The sequence below is a fragment of the Podarcis filfolensis genome (genome assembly GCF_964270895.1).
Source record: "Podarcis filfolensis genome assembly, chromosome: 4".
Classification (NCBI taxonomy): Eukaryota; Metazoa; Chordata; class Lepidosauria; order Squamata; family Lacertidae; genus Podarcis; species Podarcis filfolensis.
The window spans coordinates 70,392,728-70,418,445 of record NC_139607.1 but is presented as its reverse complement, the minus strand read 5'-3'; the positions used below and the strand labels follow the sequence as shown (position 1 = coordinate 70,418,445).

Below are 25,718 nucleotides of genomic sequence, written 5' to 3'. Positions count from 1 at the left end.
GCTCCACACTGTCCGATTCAGGAGAGCCTGTGCAAGTGCTCAGCTGCTGTCTGGAGGCAGTGACTGGCAGGATCAAGGTAATTAAACAGAAGCTGAATCCTAATAAAGGTAGCAGCTTTGTGGGTTAGTGATTCCCAGGTCTTAGAATTAGATATATGACATATTAATAACAGGGAGGCAGTTTCCCTTAGAGAACAGGTGCATAGTCTAGAAGTACTCCTAGATTTCAAATTGGCCACAGGAAGTGCATGTGGCCTCAGTGGCAAGAAGTCTATATCCAGCTTCTGCTGGTTCATCTGCTAAAACCAGTCTTGGTCTGGGATAACTTGGTTGCAGTAGTGTATGCTCTGATAACTTCCTGATTGGATTATTGCAATTCACTCTATGGGGAACTTTCTTTGGATACTGTCTGGAAGCAGCAGCAGTACAGAATGCTGCTGCCCAATTTCTGAATAGGTCATCTAAATGGAACCCCAGAACACCAGTCCTGAAAGCAATGCACTGGCTGCCAGCGAGCTACCAGGCCCAATTCAAGATGCTGGTACTGATCTACAAGGCTGCAAATGGCTCAGGAGGACCCAATTACCTGAAGGAGTGCCTTCCCCAGTACCAATCAACTTGGATTTTAAGAAGTGTAGTTGACACCCGGTCAACACAGCATGGGAGCTGCTATACAAGGCAAGGCCTTCATAATGGTGGCACCCTGACTTTGGAAATCCCTCCCTGTTGAGATCATGGACACGTTCCTCCACATTATTTTCACTCATGCAACACCTAAAGATTCATTTGTTCCAGCAAGCCTTTTGATCATAAAGGGAGAGTCAACATGCATAATTTAAAGTTGGCTCTTATATTTTACCTTATACTGTATGGTGTTTTGTGCTGTGGTTTCATTTGTGTGTGTGAATTTTTCATGTTAGCTGCCTTAAGTTCTCAAAGGAGGAAAGGCAAAGAACGGAAAGAACAAAATCAACAACATCACTTTTATTATTCGTCGGCACTGAGCCCATTCTCTAGTGATAAGGATAGGGCAGCTGCTTTTGTGTAAATTAACCTGGACTTCTACAGTGTTACTTTATTCCTGTTCGTGGAGCAGGGGAGAGCGGATTGACATCAGTGGTAATCACTTTGGTACAGCAAATATTTGTGTAGATAATGCAATGTTTGCTAATTATAAATTGTCTACTTTGTGAATGTTCTTGCAACCAGCTTCCTGTATGGTGTCAATAAAAGAGTCTTATCAGTTAATTTATTTAGCTGTTTTTCTGTTAGTTCAGTGATAGTCATCTTCAAATATCTAAAGGGCTGTCACATGGAAGATGGAGCAAGCTTGTTTTCTCCTGCTTCAAAGGCTAGGACCCGAACCAGTGGCTTCCAACCAAGCCAAAGAAACCAAGGGGCATTCTGACTAAACATCTGGAAGAACTTTCTGACACTAAGAGCTTTTCAACAGTGGAACAGACTTCTTTAGAAGGCGATGGATTCTTCTTCATTGGAATTTTTAAAGTAGAGGTTGGATGACCACCTGTCATGGATGCTTCAGTTGAAATTATTGCATTGCAGAGGGTTGGACTAGATGGCCCTTGGGGTCTCTTCCAAATCAACAGTTCTTTGATTCTATGGCAACCTTCATTGAGGAGAGGAAATGCAGCACATGCTGTTCAAAGGGGCAGATTGAGTAAAGTTAACTTTTATCCTTCTGCTGTGCCTCTTTGACACCAAAGTTGCAATCCTATGCAGCTACTTGTGTTGCAGCTAGATGTGATGTTAGTCCTCTAGATGCAGTTTGTTGTTGTTGTTTAGTCGTTTAGTCGTGTCCGACTCTTTGTGACCCCATGGACCAGAGCACGCCAGGCACTCCTGTCTTCCACTGCCTCCCGCAGTTTGATCAAACTCATGCTGGTAGCTTCGAGAACACTGTCCAACCATCTCGTCCTCTGTCGTCCCCTTCTCCTTGTGCCCTCCATCTTTCTCAACATCAGGGTCTTTTCCAGGGAGTCTTCTCTTCTCATGAGGTGGCCAAGGTATTGGAGCCTCAGCTTCACGATCTGTCCTTCCAGTGAGCACTCAGGGCTGATTTCCTTAAGAATGGAAAGGTTTGATCTTCTTGCAGTCCATGGGACTCTCAAGAGTCTCCTCCAGCACCATAATTCAAAAGCATCAATTCTTCGGCGATCAGCCTTCTTTATGGTCCAGCTCTCACTTCCATACATCACTACTGGGAAAACCATAGCTTTAACTATATGGATCTTTGTTAATGTACATATATTTTTGGGAGTCGTATGAGCAACAATCTGAACTATCTCCATAGTGAGTGGTGAGGAGAGGCAGTTGTTCCTCTATTTTTCTCTCTGCCAGGTTCTTGAGGAAAACCCCCCTCTTCAAGGCTATCTGCATTTCAAATGAAGCCTCCATTGGCACCAATGGGAGCTTCCCTTGAAATGAAAATAATAACTTCAAAGGAGTGATTTTGCTGGGAATCCGACAAAGAGAGAAATAGTTGAACTTTGCCTCTCCACCCACATTCTTGGGGATCCTGCCATATCAGCATCTTCTTCTTCATCACCATCCATTCTATGTACATGACCAAGTCAGCATAATAATCGCTGGAGACATGCTGGGAATGTGGGCTTGGACGATCACATCTTTGAGAGTGTCTTGATGCAGGACATACGGAAGGCATTGAGGTGTTGTTCCTGGCAGGTGTAAGTTGCCTCTGTCTCACTTCCATAAAGCAGCATGCTCAGCACGCAAGCTGAGCATCCTATCTTGTTGAGCAGTGTGAAGAGTCTATTTCTGCTGATGAGTTCAAGGTCTATGAAGGGGCATTTCTGCTCTCGACATTCCTTCTGCAGCAGGCACAGAGAGAAAATCCTGTTGACATCTGAGCTATAAACAGTCCCCATAGAAACACAAATTTGTAGTTTTCTGGACTGAACGTTATCCTTGGCTGTTCAGCTAATGGCTGTTATCCAATGCATCTTTGCCCAAATTAGACTTATGTGCCAGTTACACCCATTCCTGAAAACTGCAGATTTGGCTGTGATTACACGTTTTAGTTACATCCTATCTGGATGTAACCACACACAATTGTTTTATTAAATAAAAACACATCTGATCAGGCTGCTCAGCTGCTTCTGCATGGACACTTTTCTAAGAACCTAAACCCTAGGGGCCACACAGCACTGCTGTTTCACAGTTACTGGTCCCTTCTCCATTTACATATCAAACAATGGTTTAGCATGAACAGCATCACCTGCACAACTGTCTTCTGTGCTCTCCCTCACACCTGGTCGAGCACTAAAGTGTACAGTGGTGATCATGGGAACCTCCTATGCTGTTTTGCTCACGAAATTGAAAAGGTACAATTTTTTATTGGACAAATGTGTATTGCAAGCATGGTCATTTTTGTGATATTCCCATTTCAGTAAGACTTAAAATTTGCAGGCAAATGTCCTTTAAGTTATGGCCTTGGTTAATCATTAATCATTTCCACAAACAACTGTCACCTTTGATTCCTTGCTGCGTTATGTACGGTGATCTATTAATGCCAAGTTTTTCCGCTCTGGGAATTTTCTCCTGGCCTTAGAGAATCTATAAAATGTTGATGGTCAAAAAATGTTTAATTGGCACTTTTAAAAGTTATTTTGTAATACAAGAAATGAATGGTTAACTTGAGAGGCACAGCTATAGTGGTTTTAAGTTTCACTTTCTCTTGTGCAGATGATTTCTTTTCTTTACCAGTTTTTGTGGATATCTGCTTGTATAAGGTGGTTTTGTGCTTTGTATGCATACAGGGCTGGGCACCTGGCTTTCATCCATTGCAACCCCCTGATGGTTGGGAGACCCTCCAAAACAGTATGCACAGAAGGCTGTAGCAGGGGCTAGGATTGGTAAAAATTGGATGCTCCACCTTGCACAAGCGCAAGTACTTTCTGCTTCCAAAGCCACCACTGGATACAACCTTAAATTACTCTTCCATTAAGAAGAGCCCTGCTGGTTCACACCAAATCCTCATCTACTCCAGCATCCTGTTTTCAGAGTGGCTAACCAGATGTTTATGGGTTCCTGATAAAGCAGGGCATGAAAGCAACAATACGCTCCCCATTCATGCTAATGGGCTGCATTTGTGATATGAGCAGCATAGTTACCACACTTTCATAGGACCCACAGGCACATAACTTTGCACAATATGACAGCCTTTGTTTTCTAGGTCTCAGTTGGTCATAGTTATTCCTTTTTAAACAAGAATGATTAGCGACTGCTGTATGTTTTTTGCCGGCCACATTTATAGCTAGTGAAATGTGCAAAAAGCTCTGAGGACTGATGTGAACAAAAATCTGTTTATATTGTTTTCCTTTCTTGAAGAAGTTTTGTGTGACATAAACATCATACCTCTGCCCTATTTGGCAGGTTGGGCCTGAGAGACAGAGACTGGTCTGTTGTCATCTGGGAACTTCCTTGCTAAGTATGGATTTAAACCCAGCAGTTCTCCCTGGGCAAAGCCCCACTGCTCTATCCACTACAGCACTTTGGCTTAATGTGTGGCTTTAATTAATTCCTCTTTGGCAAACCAGCATACAGAGCTGGACTGATTATCAGCTAAGGTCTCACTAGGCATTATGTTAATGCCTTAAGAGGGGTGTGTGGGTAGATGAGTGTGCTCCCCCTTCATCACCATTTAAGCCACCCAATTCATGGCGGGGGACCTACTGAAGTGGGGGGGGGGGCTCCTGTACTCACAGAGGCTCCCTGCACATGAGAACCACATCAGGGTTTTAAAATCAGAATCTGGGGGTGAGTGGAATAGCTATACTACTGTGCTTGTCCCTGTGGCTCCTCTCACATGATGACATGCTATTTGGCTGCCTGAAGAAGGCTTTGATTAAAAAACAACAGCAACAACCGTGGCCAAAGAGACCCCCCCCACCACCTCATAACCAGCACATGCAATGCTGTTTGGATATTTTCAGGACATTCAATGAAATAATATCACTCAGTTCCTTTAGATAACAATGTCTGGTATTTATACAGAACTTTTTCTAGAAGCTACATGTGTTTCATATATATTATCTGAGTATTCCTCACAGCAACCTTGCTATAGTGGCCAGGATCATTAACTCATGTCCATAGTACAGATGGCAGAGGTAAAGGTAAAGGTAAGGTAAAGGACCCCTGGATGGTTAAGTCCAGTCAAAGGTGACTATGGGGTTGCAGCGCTTGTCTCGCTTTCAGGCCAAGGGAGCCGGCGTTTGTCCAGACAGCTTTCCAGGTCATGTGGCCAGCATGACTAAACCGCTTCTGGCACAATAGAACACCATGACAGAAGCCATAGCACATGGAAACGCTGTTTAACTTCCTGCCACAGCGGTACCTATTTATCTACTTGTGCTGGTGTGCTTTCAAACTGCTAGGTTGGCAGGCGCTGGGACAGAGCAGCGGGAGCTCACCCCGGATTCGAACTGCCGACCTTCTGATCGGCAAGCCCAAGAAGCTCAGTGGTTTAGACCACAACGCCACCCGTTTACCTTGATGGCAAAATGAAGTGTTAAGGCTGGGAAACTGGTCTTTGGCTAGGCACCAATGAATGAGTACATGCTGTGATTTCAACTGGGGACTTCCAGCTCATGCTTCAACTACTACAGTTCCATTCCTCTGAATGACTCAGTGGGAATAACTACATGTTACATAGGGATGGGAAAAACAGCAAAATTCCAGTTTATGATTATATCCATAACTAAATTTTTGTAATTAACCACACAAGCATTCACACACAGCAGGAATATATTTGCTTATGTGCCATCCACAATGAAATAAAGCCAGTATTTGAGAATCTAGTACATAACAACTTATTTGGTGCTAGCGGTGGCATTAGGAGAAAGACAGGAAAAAATTCTGGAGAGCTTTAAAATTTAGATGGTAGCTGAGATTTCTGGTAAAATAATCAGATAAAACAATCCTATTAGAGATCTGATGAAACACTGTAGGGCCATATTATTTTGGCAAACCACTTGGAGATGGGTCTCCACCTTTTCAATCTAAGGTTGAGTCACCTACTCTGAATTGCCCAGCCCTGTAATCCCTCCCACTCATCTCACATCATGTGAAGAACCTGATTAAAAAAATTCAGAAGTGCTTTGGAAACCTTGATAATGTCCACTAGGCCCAACTGTTGAAGAGGAAATAGGTTTTGTCCAAGAAGCAGGTGGCAGGGGGAACAACCTAGCTTCTCATCTCCTTAAACTGGAAAAAGAGAATTGGTTGATCCATTCCCAATGGGTGTTAAGGTTACTAGACTAAAACATCAAAATGAAAGGGGGGGAAAAGCAAAAGCTTGCACTGACAGAACAACCAAATTACCAAGACACTGCATTCCATGATCCACATTTATATATACCTCAAAGTTAATGAGATTTAAAAGTTCTTTTAACTCTACCTTGGAAATCACAGAACTTTAATATTCCTATCTCTGGCTTAACTAGGCTGTCTGTGTGTCTGCATGACCGAATCACCAGTACTATTTAATTAAGCTGGTGTTCCTTGTCAAAATGGGATAGCTGGAGCATTTCCTTCAGAAAGCTGTCATTTTAGCTTGAAAAAATTTCCATATAGAGGCCCATAGATCTGGAATATCAATGATAATACAGTACCTAAAGTTTTTGTGTGTGTGTGGGGGGGATTCTCTGTTTAGTGCCATCAGTTTCAAAGCTCAAAAAGTTGTGCAATTAACTGACAAATCATGATGCAGATTAAAACCTTGAGCATGACTGTTTAGTTTCCTCACACTTGGAAAACACTTTCACTTTTAAAAACTCCTCCATTTTGTGTTTCAAGTTTATGAATTCATGGAATGAAAGGAAAACAGAAAAAGAGCAATCTATTTGACACAGTAAGCTATGTGAACAGATACTATGTGCAATTTCAACTGATACTACTACTACTAATACTGATACTACTACTACTGCAGTACTGCTTTTTATCCAGAGTATCTCGTGATCTACTGGTCGATCGCGAGACCCCCATCTCCCCCCCCCAAAAAAACTCAACAACTTTGGCTGATGGTCCCCCCAAAAAAAGCTCAACGACTTTGGCTCATCCTCCCCCCTGCAAAAGCTCAACAACAGAAGTTTTGCCTCAGTAGATTTGAATTGTGAAGTAAATGTTGAGCATACTGGTGGGTTTAAGTTGGGGTGTTTAGGACTGCAGGGTGGAAGAGCCTGTTTCTGTGATACACTGGTCTTCATTTGGTAGCACTTCAGTGGTATTTGAGTACTACTTATAGTTCTGCTGAAGATGTCCATGCCACACAGAATTTCTGTAGGTAACTGTAGCAAGAAATGGAGCATTCCCTCCTACTCAATTTTTTTAGACTTCATTTACATTTTTTTCTGTCCAGATGAAGAGTTTTACATTTTAGAGGGGTTTCTGCATGTGGCTGTAGGATATGTTAATTAGGTGATCACTTTAGGCTCTCCTGGAGGAGGGACTATCTTGCCTCTTCATTCCCTTCAAATAAATTCTCCGCTGTAGGAGTCTGAGAGAGCAGTGCACAAGTAAAAGAAATCTTGGCTTGTGTAGACCTTATGAAGGAATGTTAAATTATTCTTGTTCCTGGAAAGGCTACTAAAGGCCTTTCTATGACAGCAGCACATCAGAATGCACAAAGTAGAATCACTTCTTCAGAAACACATCCATGTTTAAAAATCCCCACAGTGGAGTAAGACGATTCCATCTTGCTCTTTCTCTGGTTTCCAGAAGACCACCTATGCTGCAACAACAGCCTATGATCAGCAATAATGTTGTGAAATCCCACAAGTTCAGGATACAACACAAGCTCTGCTGTTGCTTTCAGAAACTCCAAAGGGGAACAAGCACATAAGAATCTTATTGTGTTTGTATTGGTTGCTGCTTGGGTAGAAATATCAGTATGTATAAGGATTGGTTTCCCAAGGTCTCGCAGCTCCTGTTACTAGAGAAACTTAAGGAACACCACAGTTTTAGCAGAGGACCTAGAGTGAAGGACAAATTCAGAGATTCTTGGGTGCTTTTCATAAAGTACATAAAGTACTCCAGCATCAATCCTGCTTTTGGTGCATGGGGAGACATAGAGCTGTAGATTTGGCAATGTTTTAACGTCTTGCAGCGGAAGTGCGAAATCAGAGAGGAAATTGGGTAATGTGGTAAGAATACTAGTACTCCAGTGTTTCTTAAAACTGTCGGTTTATTATCGTTGTAATGGAAAATAAAACACTTCTTTTAAAAAATGTGGTGAGCCAGCATAATGATGATTAAAAGTGCTAGAAGAGGGATCCCTCCCAGTGTTTAATGCGTCTGCCAGCCACTGATGGAAACAACAAACACACATGGGCCAACTCACAGAAGGATTCATCTAATAATATAGTAAGGCTCAGATACTTCATAAGGAGAGAGAGGACCAGGACAATGCAAGGAATATTTGATGGTCCCAGGCACTCTATATTCCCCATATGGAAAAGGTGTTTCACACAGTATCCACTAGGTTGTCCCCTCCACAAATGTTCATGGAGTGGCAACATTCTTGCTTCAAAATTTAAACTGAATGAACACTGTTTTATTTTAGTTGCTAAAATGAATAATTCACAACTGTGAAGCAGGAAGACCTTGCTAACCTTTAGAATGCTGCCCAGAACTTTAGCAAACCAATGAAAATGTGCCTTCTTCAACAACCTTGAATAATATATATATGCAGTTTGTTTGTTTTTAACAAAATTTAGGAAAATACATGCCTGTATAAAAGGGATAATGTATCAGTTTTCAGCATTTTAAAATTTGGTGTACCTTTGGCAATTTATATTTTATCAGTTAGGAACATTCATAACCCTCATTAGGTAGATCATGTATATCATGTTTCAATAGATTAGCTTAATAAATTGAATATTTATTTATAAGGTATAGCGTTTGGAAGCTTGTAATGGTGGAGGCTTTTTTTGTTGCCTTCGCTAAAGTGGCAATCCTGTACCCTTTTAATTATGGCATGTCAGGGATGGGGAGCCTGTGGCCCTCAAGACGTTCCTGGACTTCAACTCCCATCACCCATGACCTTTGGCCTTGATGGTTGGGACTGATGGGAGTTGTAAGCCAACAATATCTGGAGGCCACCAAGTTGGAGAAGCCTGGTTTATGCCATAATATATTCAGAAGCAGGGTGATAACAGATAACCAAGCTAAGGGTTGACAGTGAGAGCTGCGGTGGAGTTTCATCATCTGAATGGGATTGCTTGGGTTAATAGTGCTAATTTATTATTATTATTATTAACAATAAATGCAGGTAGGAATTGCAGACAAGTGGAAGTAGTCACGCCTTCTATGAAGACAGATTACCGTATTTTTCGCTCTATAACACGCACCCAACCACAACACGCACGTAGTTTTTAGAGGAGGAAAATCCGTAGGCATGCCACCCGTAGGCATTCCCTCCATAACACGCACAGACATTTCCCCTTACTTTTTAGGAGGAAAAAAGTGAGTGTTATGGTGCAAAAAATACGGTAATTCCCAGCTCAGACCATACCAATGCAAATGGGATTGCTAATCTCATTGCCATCCATCTTGTGGAAATAAATTCCATAGTTTGACTACGAGAGGTACATTCTTTGTCCTCAATTTTCCATTGTTCAGCTTCATAGGAACACTCCCAAATGTTAGCACTGACCTAGAGCAGTGGTGGCCAAACAATTCCCATCATCCCTGACCACTGGTCCTGTTAGCTAGGGATGATGGGAGTTGTAGTCCAAAAACAGCTGGAGGGCCAAGTTTGGCCACCACTGATCTAGAGGGAGAAGCAGCCACACTTAATTTTCGTACGTCTCGGTCATATCTCTTGGTCACCCTTTTCAGTTTAGGAAAATGTTAACTGGAGCAACAGGGACACGGGTATCACCACCAACTTCATCGGACAGAGTTGTGTCGGCCTAGCTGCCTGGTCTTTTGAATTAGGGTGCTGGAGGAGACTCTTGAGAGCCCCATGGACTGCAAGAAAATCAAACCTATCCATTATTAAGGAAATCACCCCTGAGTGCTCACTGGAAGGACAGATCGTGAAGCTGAGGCTCCAATACTTTGGCCACCTCATGAGAAGAGAAGACTCCCTGGAAAAGACCCTGATGTTGGGAAAGATGGAGGGCACAAGGAGAAGGGGACGACAGAGGACGAGATGGTTGGACAGTGTTCTCAAAGCTACCAGCATGAGTTTGACCAAACTGCGGGAGGCAGTGGAAGACAGGAGTGCCTGGCGTGCTCTGGTCCATGGGGTCATGAAGAGTCGGAAACGACTAAACAACAACAGCCGCCTGGGCACGCACAGGGCATATGTGAAGAGAGACCACCCTAGCTGCCGAGGTCTTCCCCCGCGGCCCATCTCCTCAGCGGGACACGGCGCCGAAGAACACGAAGCGGCGGCAAGCCGCCTCTCTGAGCGCCGGGTAAATTCTCCAAACCGTTCCCTTTCCATGCTCCCGCTGCAGCCGCCGCCGCCAGGTGCCCAATGGCGCGCCACGGCGGGCGAGGCTCCTTCGGGTTGCTTGGAGGCAACTCCTGAGCCCACCCCTCCTGCCATGCAGTCAGGCGGCGAGTCACGAGAGAGCCGGGAGGGCTGTTGACAGAGGCCGGCGACCTACTTACTGGAAGTGCCGCTTGCAGAGACGCAGCCGCGCCCCGCCCCGCCTCCTCCCCCCGCCTCGTCGCCGGGGCGTGGAGGCGCTATAAGAGCCGTGGCGGCCGCCTCCGCCTGCCGAGCCCTTTCCCGTCCCCGTCAGCGCACCGGCTGAGCCCAAGCAGCCGCCTGCCTCTTCCTCGCCATCCGCGCGACACCAGCCGTCATGATCGTGGACAGCAGCCGCGACGAGCTGCCGGGCGGCGGCGGCGGCGGCGGCGGCGTCGACGGTTCCATCAGCAGCCCTTTTAACCTGGCCTTTTTTTACGGAGCTTCTCCCCACTCCAGCGAGGGGAGCTGCTCGCCCACGCACTCCTCGCCGGGGTCCCCGGGGTCCGACTCGGGCCATAGTAGCGGCGGCGGCGGAGACTTCGGCGCGAGGCGCTATTCCCGGCGCGGCGCGCGCTCAGCCGGGGAAGGTATACAGATTTCCTACATCCGTCGCGCGCGCAGTCCCAAAAACAAACCTTCGGGGCGGAGGGATTTCTGCGCCGCTGCTTCTACGAAGCGGTCTGAGGCGAGGGGGCCGTTCAGAGGGTGGTGTCGCCGGACCGTCGCGTTTAGTATTCCGCCGCTTTTCCTTTCTTTTTTATGTCGTATATATATAGTCTCCTTTGCGCCTTGGCAATCCCGCTCTGGGCGGTGAGAGCGCGCTCACGCTCCGCAGCACTTCGGTTGTTTGGATAGGTTTTGGGCAAGGAGAGGATAAGGGGGCTGCTTGGAAAGGGTGAATCCGGATTAAATGACGAGCGAGAGAAAGTGTGTGTGTTTGTGTTTGTGCGTATTCGTATGCATATGCATGCATATCCCACCAGGTCCCAATAAAACAAAGACTGTTACAGAAACAAATAATACCATTCCACCCTCAAAACCGTATAGAAGTTGATGCCAATTGCGTTGCGTGGCCGCTTTGGAAAACTTGGAACAGTTGAGTTTCCAGCATTCCAGGGGGTTGGAATAGATGAGCCTCGGGTTCCAGGGTCATTCCAACTATACAGTTCTGTGATTCTATGAGCTCGGATCCTGCAATGCATGCCTGTCTGGAAACCCAGGATCATAGTCTCCTTCAGGGGGCTAGTTTCTGAGTTCCTTTCCCTGCCACCGTGTAGCTTTACTCTCAGCGCTGTTGAAAAAGATGACTTCTTTGGTTAGGCACCAATTCGCCCTTCCGAACTGCATGGGTTCCTGTTTGTATGTTGCTGCAACATATGCCAGAGCTGTCAACTTTCAGATTTGAAAATAAGGGATCAGCAGCCTCACCTGTCCCGGGGACAGTCTATGGGATATCAAAAAATCCGGGATAGCAGCGGGAAACAGCACTGGAATAAGGGAATTTCCAACAAAAAAAGGGAAGGTTGACAGCTATGAACATATGCAGCTGCACAGCTCAAAGTGCCTCGTTCTGATTTGCAAGTTAGTGCAGAGTTGCTTGTTATTAGTAGGCAAGGGGAGCGCTTTGCACGCGAGTGTGCACACAGACACTCACACAAAGAAAAAGCACATCAGTGGCTGAAAAGGTGAAATACACACAAGTATTTCAGTATGCCCAAGCATAACGTGGGAAGTGACCATTACTGTAAACCAGCCTAGGCTCCACCAAGTGCATTGAATGTATTCTCGGCTCCATAATGAAAAAGGTCTATGGATTTTTAGTACAGTATGGTAAACATATGTCCAAAGTCACCTTGAGTTTCCTATCTCAAGTTGCAATACACTTTGCACCTGCACATCCCCCAGTGCTGCTCTGTTGGTGAAAGGGTTTTATGAAGGTTGTGGAAGTTGCTTTGGGTGCTTATTGTGAGATCAGTCTCGCTCATACTTGAATGCATGGGCATCAAAATGCAACTCCCCCCCCCCAATTGGTCTAGATTCACCCTTTGCATGGAATATCCCAATAAATGAAAGAAACTTGTTGCCGTCAACCTGTTTGCAATATCTGAACAATGCAGTTGTAAAAGCCGCCTCAAGAAGCACTCTTTCCCTCTTTCCCCAAGCGCACAACACGGCTGTCTTTATATATAATTTCATGGTGTTTTTAGTGCTGAAGTTGCTTCCACAAATTTTCTTTCATTCAGGAATTATCTTAAAAGGTAGCATAACAATATCGGTTGTGTGTATCTTCATAATACTAAAATAGTGTGATGATTTTATTTCTCTGGCCAGTTTGATCTTTTTCCATAAGAAAACTATTGTTGTACTATATTTTTTATTTTACATTGGTTTCTATTTTCTACAAGTAATAATCTGAAGTAGTTTATTAATTGAAATATTTTGTTTTGTTTCTGATTGCTTTCACAATATTTTCTCAAGTAGACACCAGTTCTGTCTTGAAGGATACAATATAAGGCAATTTAATGAAGGGCAATTAATTGTTTTAACTAGGCATACCTGTAAAGAGGAAATCATTTGTCCATAAATTGGGTTGGGTTTTTTTTTCTAGACAGAAATTCCAGTTCTCCAGCAATTGGTTTTTCAGATTATTTAAATGTAGTGTAAACCTCAGTGCTTCTATATATAAACTTGGAAGGGTTTGTACTTTTTAAAATGAAGTCACAACTTCTCTCTTGGATAGTATTACAGTACATAGTTGTTTCCTCTTTTCACTTCTGTTTTTTCACCTTCAGAGTAGACTATGTTAAAAGGAATGATGACATAAGAGAATGAATGTAATATTTGCAGTTCATCTCTTTGGTTGCACATTTTCTTGGACAAGTGGATTCATTATGGAGGTGACAGGCACAAGTAATTCTGAAAATTCATTCACGTAAAGCCATGTTAATGCTAAAATATCCTTTATATGGGACTGGTGTCTCCCTGCTTCTAACCTTCCTTTCAAATTGGGCTGGGGGGAAGAGAGAGAAGTTTCTTTTGTGTTTGTGACAACAAAGTTGACAAAGTATCTTTTGTACATACTTTTAAGGTTTTGTGTAATTAATTTAGGATTAGCTATGTTTGTTTCTTGGCTAAAATTACGTACAAATCCACCCTCTCTTAAAAAACTCAACATTCTGTTTAATTGTTATCAGTGTTTTATTATATTTCTCATTGTTTGTGTCTCAACAGTTGAGCAACGCATGGGGGGAGGAAAGCAACAAAGAGGACCTTTTCAAGGTGTTCGTGTGAAAAACTCGGTGAAAGAGCTGTTGCTGCACCTCAGAAACAGCAAGCAGATGTCCTCAGACCATGGTGCAGATGAATTAAAGGTGCGGAACGTTACTTTTCTTTTAAAATAATTTTATTCAGAATCATAAATGGCACAGTCTCTCATCTTTTAAAATATCAGTAGTGTACAACTGTATACAGGGCATAATTAGCACATGAAATTCATTCCTGTTAGGTAGGGTAATTAATGGCAGCTAGCTTGCTTGCCTACCTTTGAAAAAAAGAAATTTGTTGCACCTCAATTTGTTGGTGAATATAAGATTTGATAGCTAAAATGGAATGTTCATAATTTCAAAGAAGTATGGCAGATGCTAGAATCATAAAACTAGCACTTTCTGCAGATGTATAGTCTGTCGGTGAGCAAACGTTCTGCTTGGTCTGATCTAAAATGGCAATTCTTATTTTTATAATCAGCAATTCTGTGTTTTGTTTTCCCTGAGAACTTTACCCCTCCCCCTTCTGCATGGTTAAACTTATAATTTTATATTATTTGTTTTAGTCCTTTAAAATTGTAAATCAGCCTTGGCAGAAAGTCAGCATATAAATGCTGCTTGTTGTTGTTGTTGTTGTTGTTGTTGTTATGGCTTGTGCTGTTTTAGCTACAGAAGGGCCAGCAGTTGCACAGTAAACTCATCAATGATATATAGGAAAAAAGCTTTAGAAAACAGCAATATAAAAATTTCATTATTTAGGGTCCTCTTGATACAGCAGTTCTGTGTACCAGTTTAAGCATGTATCTGCAGGTGCTACAGATTTTAGAATTAGCAAGTTCTACAAACTTATTCATACATTCCTTGAATTGTCTTGCAAATATATAACTGTATGATTAAGCTATAATCACAAAACAACATCATCTGGAAATACTTAAGATTCTGAAAATGCATATACTTTTGTGATATTACTGGCTCGTTCACAGAGGTAATGCTTTCCAAACTATGTAAGAATCAGAGATCAGTTTGAATAACAATATTTCCAGAAATTACCTGCACACATGGAAATTTTTCAGTCAGCTACTCTTCACATTTATGAGTAATATGTTGAAATGCTTGGAAGATTTAACTGTAAAAGCTATTTTCCCGCCACATTTTGTTTTGTTTAAATTATCCTGTACCATACTGGATTAGTAGATAATATAGCAGGTTGAAACTCCTAGTGAGTTTGCTTGGCTTTGTTTGGATGAAGCAGAATACATTGTAAAAGCTGTAACTAATAATGGAGTTTTAGGACAGTGCAGTCCTATGCATATCTACTCAGCTCATTGAGTTCCATGGGTCTTACTTCCAGGTAAAGTTGTAAAGGGTTGCAGTCTGCATATGATGGGCTTCTTCTCAAAACATTCCTGAAAATATCTAGAGTGTACTGATTTTTCAGAACATTTTAATGTGATTTTAGAACTTAATTAATATAACATTAGAAAAAGTTAGCGTGGTTCCTCTTGTCATTAGAGCTGCCTTAGGACTTGGAGAGAATGTTTTCACTATATTATAAATAATTCGATTTTTTAATTTTAAAAAACAGGTACAAGGAGGATTACCAAATTATGACCCATACACAGGTACCGTGTTTTACTTATATCCTTTAAGTGCTATAGATGTGTTAGTATTTAGAAAAGCATACTTGAAAAGCAGGGTACAAACTGAAACTTAGCATTTTTTCTCTTTTTTTCATTAGAGTTGAAGAACATATTAACTAATGGTCGAAAAAGAAAAGCTCAGGACTCATTTTCAGATGTATCCTGTTATAAAAGAACAGCTCCTTTCCAACCTCACCTCCTGGTATGTATTTCTATAGTCATTACTCACATTGAAACACATTTCTCACCTGCGCAGGATCATTCAAAATCTGCGTGCTCTTATTTTACAGACACCTCCACAGACACCAACATCAATGGATAGCAACATGGAGGACACCCATATGAATGATCCCAAACAAGACAGCAGTTGTGATATGCTGCAGAACATTATGAATATTAAGAATGAATCCTGCCCAGTTTCTTTGAACACAGTGCAAGTGAGCTGGCTTCACACCATGACTAATCCTAACTCTCCAGGGGAACAGTATCAAGAGATGGTTGGAGCACAAGCTTTGTCACCTCCTCAAAGGTACCAAGCATTTCAAGCAAGCAGCCCCTCACAGATGATGGAGCTACCCCAGAATTATCAGTTTTCTTCCACACAGACCCAGAACTTGTCTCAGCATTACAATCCCCTTATGGATTGCAGGCCGCACTCCACTAGCAGCCAGTCCTCTGACTATCAGCATGTTTTTGAAAGCCAAGAACTGCAGTACTGCCCTACTCAAAGCTTTGCTTCTCTCTTAAGTGATTCAGAAGGGTCAGACATCTCTGCCCCCCTCCCTCAACCACTTCCTCAGCAAGCTGATGTCAGCAGCCACCCTCAGAATTTCAGTCAGCTACCCAGTAATTTCTGTGGTGCTCTTGAAGAACATGGCGTACCATTGGCTACTTCAAATATGTCTGTGCAGCATCAGGGTATCGCCAGGAACACAGCGCAGCTGGGCAAATCCTTCTTCCAGTGGCAAGTGGAACAGGAAGAAAGCAAACTGGCCAACATCTCTCAAGATCAAATTCTTGCCAAAGACGCTGATGGTGACACGTGAGTTTTGTTCATGTTGTTAACCAGTACTAAAATGGAGATAATATGCTTGCAATAAGACACCTCTCTCGTTAATTGTCAATTATTGTATTGTGCATTAAAAATAATATGTCACACAGACGTCTATGGCTGCCCTTCAAAATGGGATTAAATTGAGGTGTGCATTCAACAGTGTAATGATTTATGGTATCCCTTGCAGTCTGCAAGTTCCATAAGTTGTTTGGGGTTTAGGATATTTTTAAGGGAAGGGGTTTTCATAACACCTTAAACACATGTGCTTTTTCAATATTAAAAAGGAAACAAACACAGTATTTATTCCCCACAGGTTTCTCCACATTGCAGTTGCCCAGGGGCGCCGAGCAGTTTCCTATGTGTTGGCAAGAAAGATGGTAGCCCTACACATGCTGGATATTAAAGAACACAATGGCCAGGTGAGGCTCTCAGCGTAACTGGCTCCCACTGTACGACTCCAAGACTTAATGCAAAACACCTTTGAACGCCTGTTAATATTAACTTCAAAGGTTAACATGGCGGCTAATTTATAACGGTGGCCTTAGAAGTACATTGGGCAAGCTGCACTCTGAAATGGTTGTAGCTTATTGGGAATATTTCATTATACTTCGGTGATTGCTATTTTCTGGTAGGATTTTGGTGAACATCTTGTTTTTCATTCTTATAGAGTGCCCTGCAGGTGGCTGTGGCTGCAAACCAGCACCTCATTGTACAGGACTTGGTTAGCCTTGGGGCGCAAGTGAATACAACAGATTGCTGGGGTAGGACGCCTTTGCATGTGTGCGCTGAAAAGGGGCATGCACAAGTCCTTCAGGTAAGCGGCCAGAGCTGAATCTTCCAACTATCTCCCTTTCTCCTGACATGTAGCATGTACAGTAAAGATCCAAAATATATATATATGCCTTTCCTTTGGTGCCTCTAGTACTTGTGGGTTATACTAATACTAACGCTTTGGAATCTTGTAAATGACTGCTAAGGAGCTAGTATTCCATTACATGTTATGACCTGTGGAGCATGCCACTCCCCAACTCACACGGCAGCAAAGTTCTCACCACATCCTGTTCTCCCCACAATAGGAGGAGTGTATCTGAACACAGAAAGGTAGTTTTTACCCCTAGAAGTGACTGTGTGTGGTAATACTATGTGTATCCTGTAGCACAGTTCTATCCACACCCCAAAAGTAAGGAAATTGAACAAAGAAAGAGCATTCAAGAAATTTAATTGGAGGAAGCTGTTTCTGCAGAATGCTAAGAAAGGCTTCACTATAACTAATTCCGTTTACAAAAGGATTGAATATTTTTTTAAAAATCTGTGAGCCTTAGTTCTAATATTCTGCATGACTGTGGAACGCCATCTCAGTAGATTTACTGAGTGAATAATATTGGTTAAAATAATCTAAATAATCTAGAATAATATGTGGATGTTTCAGTTACTATTGTGCGTAGTTGTACAGGATTAACGTATGCTCTCATTTCGCACCTACAGGCAATTGAGAAAGGAGCCATTGTAAGCAACCAATACGTAGACTGGGAGGCAACAAATTATGATGGTGAGTAGCCAAGAGTCCCTTTTCTGCGTTGTGTTAGGCAAAGAACCTAACAAAAACATGCTGAATTTGTTGTTGTTGCTTCTTAGGCCCTTGGATTTCATATGGAATATTTTACAGGACTATTTTATTATTGACATCCACTTCAAAATAGAAAAATGCAAAGCAACATTTGGAGCAGGGGAAGGCGATCAGGGCCTCTACTAAATACTTTAAGCTAGTGAAATACTCGTTCATATTTGATCTTACACTTGATGCTCTCCAGTTCATCAATATACAAATCAGAGCCTGCTCCACTGTGTTGGGAATGCAAGCCAGCTGGACATGATGGTAGCAGGATGACTGCCCCATGTAACTTAAGTCAAAAAGTTGGTGTGCCACTGTCAGGAGAGGAATCAAAAATCATAACTACCCATTGAAACCTGTGGATATCTTTTATTCTTTTCTTATTTGGGACAGCGGTATCTGGTAAACCTGAACTATATTTTTGTTAAGGGTATCTACACGCGGAAAGGCTTTTCAAAAATGTGTATACTTAATTCTACATCTTCCAGTTGCCAGGCAACTTTACCTTAGCTCTTTCTCTAAAGCGATGTTGGAAACAGGTTAAAAATCCTTTAAGGGTTTGCATTGCAAACAAACAAACGGCAGTTGAAACCTGGCTTACTGGTATTTGGGTTGACGAAAGTTTCTGAGTCAGTCATCGGAGAAGGGAGTCATTCAAAACAGTGTTGTTGTTGTTTTTAAAAATTGCTCACTTGTTGTGTTTCATTATTAGGTTTGACAGCATTGCACTGTGCAGTGGTGGCCCATAATGCCGTGGTACATGACATAGAGAGCCAGCAGTCACCTCACACTCCTGAGGTCCAGGAATTAAGGTTGAAAGGCAAGAGGTTGGCAGACACCATCAAATTTCTCATTGAGATGCGGGCCTCTGTTGAAGCCAGAGTAAGTACGGCAAGAAAATCATGATAACAAGCCCAGATTTGTGTCAGTGAGTTGAGTCACATACTATTTTTTAGCGTCTCTTTCAGTGTCACATTTAACAGTTGATCTGCACCAGCTTCAGACAGTCTTCCTCAGCCTCCAGATGTTTTGGACTATTATCAGCCCTTGTCAGTAGACATGTGTAGGATAGGGGTATACATTCCACTAAATTTAATGGAACTAACATTGAACTGAGGCTGCAATTCTAAGCATACTTGGAAGTAAACCACATTGAAATCACTGGGGCTTATTTCTGAGTAAACATGCTTGAATTGTTTTGCGTCTCATTAATTTAATTGGGATTTCATCATGGGTGACTCTTGCTGGGTTGTGCAAACACTGATAAATCCAGCAGTAGACTGAAAGCTAGATTCTCTTGGGAGTCGAAGCTTGAATTACTTGGTCTTAATTATTCTAGAGTCATTGTGTCCCAATAGATACCACTGTTAGACTCGGACAAGAGGAAATAAAGGTTCCAAACTTCAAAGCCCACCCCAGCCTTGAATCGTTAGGTGCCCCTGTTATCCCCTAGATTCATCTTCTTTCTGTAAAATGGAAATATTAGTGGCGACCTCTGAAGTTGTAGGGACAAATACAAGAAACTATGTAGAGCAGTTTATGTTTTCATGCAATTTATTACTATTTTTGGCATTTTGTAAGTGGTTCAGTGCTTATTGTGCAAAATTAACCGGGCTTCTCCCCATCCCCTTGGACAGGATCGTAAAAGTGGCCGTTCTGCCCTTCACTTAGCAGCGGAAGAAGCAAATGTGGAACTCCTTCGCTTGTTTTTAGAGCTGCCTACTTGCCTTTCCTTTATCAATGCCAAGGTATGTTACTGTTGAGCCAGCAGTAGAGATTAGCATAAAGCACTATGTCTAATTCAGCATGTAGCTGCTTGAAGGAACAAAGCATCCTGCGTATACATTTTTTAAAAGAGTAATGGTGTTTCTTCTATACCTCATCCAGGCGTATAATGGTAATACCGCACTCCATGTAGCTGCCAGCTTGCAGCATCGGGTGAGTCAGCTGGATGCAGTTCGCTTGTTGATGCGGAAGGGAGCTGATCCCAGTGCCAGGAACTTGGAAAATGAGCAGCCGGTTCACCTAGTACCTGATGGCCCTGTAGGAGTTGAGGTAAGAGATCCAACTAGCTGGAGCTCTTTTGAAGTGTAGTGAATGGTAATCAGGATGGACAGCTCTGTCAGTTTTGGCATCTTTCAGTTTCTTTTTCCCCCCCCAGTCTTAAGTTCAGTCTTCACATTTCCATATTTGTTTGCCTTACAAAAATAAAAATCTGCATCAAAACTCATCACCATTTTAGTGCAAATTTCTCCTAATATGAACATTTGTGCAATGAATTTTTCCTGGTGTGTGTGTGTGTGTATATAAAATGCATGCATTGGTGAATATATATATATATATATATATATATATATATATATATATATATATATATATATATATATTCACCAATGCATGCATTTTATGAATTTCAAAGGATAACTGTGTTTCAATTTGCACACTGCAAATTAGGTGGGTTCACATTAAAATCCAGACTGAGCTGAATTCCTCCCTTATTCCTAGATAGTAAGTTCATACTTTATTTTTAAGAAGAGACTCTTGCTTTGAGAGATGTTGAGCAACTAAAAATAAAAATATGTGTGGTATCAACATAATTATGCACATAGAATCATAGAATTGTGTAGTTGGAAGGGAGTATGAGGGTCATCTAGTCCAACCCCCTGTAGTGCAGGAATCTTTTGTCCAATGTGGGGCTCGAACCCATGATTTAGATTAAGAGTCTCATGCTCTGCTGACTGAGCTATTCCAGTCTGTAAAGCTACAGATGTAAACATCAGTCTTTTGAGCTTGGGTTGATTATTTACCTGAATAATCCTTTACCTGAAAAATCCTTTATGCCCTGTACGTTTCTTAGAAACTGCGTCATGGGCAGGTCAGTAAACAGCTAAACTATTGCAATCCTGTTGACTTGACTGACTGTACAGCTGTGGTGATGAAATCTGGCTTTTATACTATCAGAATTTATCTGGAAACCTAGTTGGATAGATAGCTTTGTTAATTTCAGTTGATGTGTAACTGTCAGCGTGGTACAGCCATACCTCGGGGTGAATATGCTTCAGCTTAAATATTTTCGGGTTGCGCTCCGCAGCGACCAGGAAGTAACAGAGCACGTTACTTCCGTGTTTCGCCGCTCGCGCATGCACAGACGCTCAAAATGACGTCACGCGCATGCACGGAAACGGCGAAACGCGACCCATGCAGATACGCAGTCGTGTCTTACATTCACTTCAGGATGTGAACGGGGCTCTGGAACGGATCCCGTTCGCATCCAGAGGTACCACTGTACTAGGCATGTTTTCCTTGTAAGTTAAATCTCCTTATGTTCAATGAGAGTTAGGTGTTAGTAGATGTATTTGGAACTGTAATGTATTTTTTCATAATGTCAGAATCAGTGAACGTTGATAACCCGTTGCTTCTCTTTCGTTCTCCAGATAAGACGGGTCTTGAAAGGAAAAACGACTCAGCAGAGATCACCAGTCTATTAAGCTCCATGAGTGAACGATGACCTACGCTCGCTGTCAGTTAGGCAGCCGATGTTACTGTAAATAGACCATTTGTCCAGTGGAGGCAAATGTTAGTTGTTTCTATGAAACAAAAATATCTTGTTTACTATTATATAGTGGGTTAATGGCAACACTTCTGAACCAGATGGGAATGTTTCATACCCAGGTAGTTTGGATCAGTCTGAGCTGGTCCATTTAACTGACTTTACAACAGTAGTGTAACAAATATCAGGCAAGAATAATTGTTACTTTTCAAAAAGAAACTTAAAACACTCTAGAGCTGTTGTTCATTACATGAAACATAAGCTTTTTAAGAATACTAACATAACATTTTGCAAGTAAACATTTATATCATACGTGTTTTATTTTATGCAGTACCATGTATAGGATGCTTTGTGATTTTCGAATTGTAATAGTTTGTTGCAGTTTGATACAGGACAAAACAAATTTTTAACTTTTAAATTTGAGAATTCTGTGTAGAATTCAGTAAAGTTTTTATAAGCATTTAATGGCTTTTATAGGTATGTTTTTGTTGAGGGAGTTGATACCTGTGTAGTCACCTTGCAGACTAATTTATGAAGGGAACATTTATCATCTCCAGTTTTCCAGCAACAGTTTATGAAAACTAAAAAAAGAAAAGAAAACATTTTGGACTGTTTTTATTTTTTTATTTTTAAGTTATTCTCTTTACATTTAATTGGAATAACATTTGGTTTTCACACCATTATATATTTTCCACTTCTTATTTCAGAGTTATTTCAGAGTTTCTAACTTAATAAGAAGCATTCATAGAGAGGTTAAAGTTGGTTCTTCATCTATGCATTTCAGATAAGGGATTAAGCATGTTCTTGAGTATATTAGGAACTGGATTTGCAAATGGCACCAAATTAGTTTGAATAAAGAGCTCCAAATAGGCAAGAAAATGACAAATGAGATTCAGTGTAATTGTCAAGTGATTTACACTTGGGCATAAAGATCCCATTTCACATATACCCTGATGGGATCTAAATTTGCTGACCTCAGAGTAAATTGTAAAGGAAGTCTTGGCATTGTGATGGATAGCTCAATAAAAATGTCCCATCAGCCTTTGCAGACACCATGTCCAGTGGTCAGGGATGATGGGAGGTGGAAACTTCATCTTCAGAATGTCAGTTGCCTGGAAAGAAACAGGGGTGTGGGTAACATTGCTTCATGCCCTGCATATGACTTTCCCAGAGGCATATGTCTGACGATGGTTAGAAATAGGTTGCTGGACTACATGAACCCTTGGGAAGATCCATCAGGGTTTGTCTTATGTTCATATCCTGAATTTGTCTCTCTGTTTTTGAATTGAGAAAAGTATTTCTCAGGGCTTTGCAGAAATTTAATTCTATTGTATTGTTTTTACCTCATAGGTATCGTAGACAGTCAAGTATTAATGTTTTAAGAATGGTAGTAACTGTTTTTGTTGTTGTTGACAATTTTCAAATTAGTACTTCAGATAATGTAGATAAAACATATTAAATACATTTATATAGTTATTTGCTTATACAATTATGCAGCATGCTTTTAAGTCTACTCCCTCTGTACATTTACTGTTTCCTGAGTGACTATTCTGCATTGCATATCTTTTCCATAGTTATTCTGATCATATTGTTTGACCAAGTATGTCTTGTAGACAAATAATTGGAGCAATGTTATCTCCAAAGCAGAGCTTATTATTGTAATATCTGATACACATTTTGGAATAAAGTTGTTTAATCAATAGCATTGGCGTCTCATGATTTGGCTGACTGTTTTGCTGATATCCAGGCCTTCTTAAGGGTACAAGTTCAATAACCTGGGCTTTTTGACATAACATTGAACAAATAACTTTTCCTTTTCCAAGTGATAACAAAGGTTGTCTATAATCTGGTAGATGAACAGAGCATTTAGGAATTGGTACAGAGCAGCACCTTGAGAGTCTCAGTGTTCCCCCACCTTCCCCTTCTTAAATTCCAAAATTGTAGTCCTTGAGGATGTATCTTGAAAATATGTAGTCAATACTTCACAAAATCTTAAAAACCCACGGTTGCCAAGCATGATTCCTGCTGGCTAGTCGGCAGAGTTATTGTATATATGCAGACATTTGTCTCTTTGCATGATTAACAGGATGAATTATGCAAAATCAATAAGTACATATACATTTGTTCAGTTTGATGAACGTATTTCAATCATATCAATTTACAACAGCTTTGCACTGTTTCAGTAACCAGAGAAGCTCCTTTTGTGCCATTTAACTGGCAGTGCAACAACTGTTTTATACTATTGCACAGGTCCATTGTTTTGATCTCAGGCTGGAGACTTTGGTCCCTCTTCCACCAAAGAGGCACCTTCCTACCAATCAGCTACTCTTACAATGCAGCATTTTTCTCATCATACACAGGAAGTTATCTTTAAGCATCGTCAGATCCAATCCCTCACCCTGAAAAAATATTTACCACACCAATACCGGAATATGTATCCAGCTGACCTTTCTGGGAAAACCTTCCCATGAAGAAAATGCTACAATGTCCCTTTGTTCCATTGTCTAAGGATAAAATAGGATTTAAAAGTTCCCCTAATGTCTAACATAAAGATACTTTCCTATAATAAAAACCTCTTACCCTATTCTTTGTGGCAACAGAGCACAAAACATTTCATCTAGAAAGCAACTGTTTAAATATTTACACTCTTATTATGCCTCCCTTTAATCTTTATTTCTGTAGGCTTAATTCACTTCTGACCTATGTCCCAGTTAAACTAAAATACTTGAACAAAAGAACCTAAGAAGAGCCTTCTGGATCATGCTAATGGTCCATCTTGTTTAGTGTTCTATTTTCACAATGGCCAACCAGATGTCCGTGGGAAACCTGCAAGCAGTTTCCCTTGCAGAACTACAATTCCCAACATTCTTAACAAACTAGAGTTCCCAGGATTCCATGCCTGGGGGGGCCGGGATAAGTGCTTTAAATGTATGCTGCGGATGCGAAAGCACAATTTGAATAGTTTTTCACAGTGGAGCCTTGTTAGAGCTGGCTATCTACCTGCTATAGTTCCATACCTTGTTCATAATATTATTCTGGTAAATTAATTGTTTCAGATTCTGATGTCTTCAGGTGTGGCAGAGCAGGCTGAGCCCTATAAGGAAACAGCAGCTTTTGATCTTATTTATTAGATTTCTTGCCTGTCCTCTGGGTGGGTAAGAAATGTAATAAATAATAATATGACAATTTCCCAAATTATGAGCATCAGGACATGGCCTGAAGAAAAATTGTGCAGGTTGGATGTCAGTGACCAAATGGCAGGCCACCTGGAAATTCCACAGGCACTGCTGTGTATTTCATTGTGTAGTAATAGATGTGAACAAATATATACAGTGGTACCTCGGCTTAAGTACTTAATTCGTTCCGGAGGTCCGTTCTTAATCTGAAACTGTTCTTAACCTGAAGCACCACTTTAGCTAATGGGGCCTCCTGCTGCCGCCGCAGCATTAGAGCACAATCTCTGTTCTCATCCTGAAGCAAAGTTCTTAACCCGAGGTACTATTTCTGGGTTAGCGGAGTCTGTAACCTGAAGCGTATGTAACCTGAAGCGTATGCAACCCGAGGTACCACTGTATATATGTCTTTTGCAAAATAAAGCATCTCTCCCTTTTTACTTTTTTTTTGCACACACAGTTCCATTTAATGTATAAAATCCGTATCTGCAATCCCGTGCCCTCTTTCCTCACTTGCACGTACATAAATTGAACTAACATTCCAGGGAAGGTTGGCGAATTATAAATGCAAAGAAAAAAACCTTGTATAGAGAAACAGTAGGCTCTCCCCCCCCCCCCACGTCTTTTACACTGAATTAAGTCTTCTCTCAAATTCAAATCTTAACAACCTTGCAGTTGGATCCATTCCGCAGTTTGTGATCTCATCTTTTCTAGCACATGCCTGTATATTAGTCCAAATTAAGCTCTAATTAACAGGAGTACCTCTGCTTCTTAGTGGTGGCATAGGAGGGTTATCAGTAGGTGAATTGCTTTTGCACTCAGCACTTCCCTGCCTCCCACATTCCATGCTGGAGCAAGAGCCAAGTATCGAGATGAACTGCGAGTGAAGCCCGTTCCCCCTGTC

At 41.6% G+C, this 25,718-nt stretch overlaps 2 protein-coding genes across 3 annotated transcripts in view; one reads left to right on the top strand and one right to left on the bottom strand.

Moving 5' to 3' along the window:
• NFKBIZ (NFKB inhibitor zeta) overlaps positions 1-23,346 on the top strand; it is a 33,012-nt gene extending 9,666 nt beyond the window's left edge. Inside the window, exons 1-12 of one of the 2 annotated variants that reach the window (XM_083611566.1) lie at positions 10,765-11,109; positions 13,754-13,893; positions 15,371-15,407; positions 15,524-15,627; positions 15,716-16,467; positions 16,793-16,898; positions 17,147-17,293; positions 17,965-18,028; positions 18,804-18,973; positions 19,729-19,839; positions 19,979-20,146; positions 21,526-23,346. In XM_083611566.1, the coding sequence (XP_083467692.1) occupies positions 10,857-11,109; positions 13,754-13,893; positions 15,371-15,407; positions 15,524-15,627; positions 15,716-16,467; positions 16,793-16,898; positions 17,147-17,293; positions 17,965-18,028; positions 18,804-18,973; positions 19,729-19,839; positions 19,979-20,146; positions 21,526-21,579 (2,106 nt within the window). In that variant the 5' untranslated portion in view covers positions 10,765-10,856 and the 3' untranslated portion in view covers positions 21,580-23,346. Of the gene's footprint in view, positions 1-10,764; positions 11,110-13,753; positions 13,894-15,370; positions 15,408-15,523; positions 15,628-15,715; positions 16,468-16,792; positions 16,899-17,146; positions 17,294-17,964; positions 18,029-18,803; positions 18,974-19,728; positions 19,840-19,978; positions 20,147-21,525 lie in introns of those variants that run through there. The other variant, XM_083611567.1, reaches the window with a different exon arrangement.
• RPL24 (ribosomal protein L24) overlaps positions 1-25,718 on the bottom strand; it is a 324,479-nt gene that overhangs the window by 64,096 nt on the left and 234,665 nt on the right. The gene's annotated exons all lie outside the window — the stretch shown is intronic.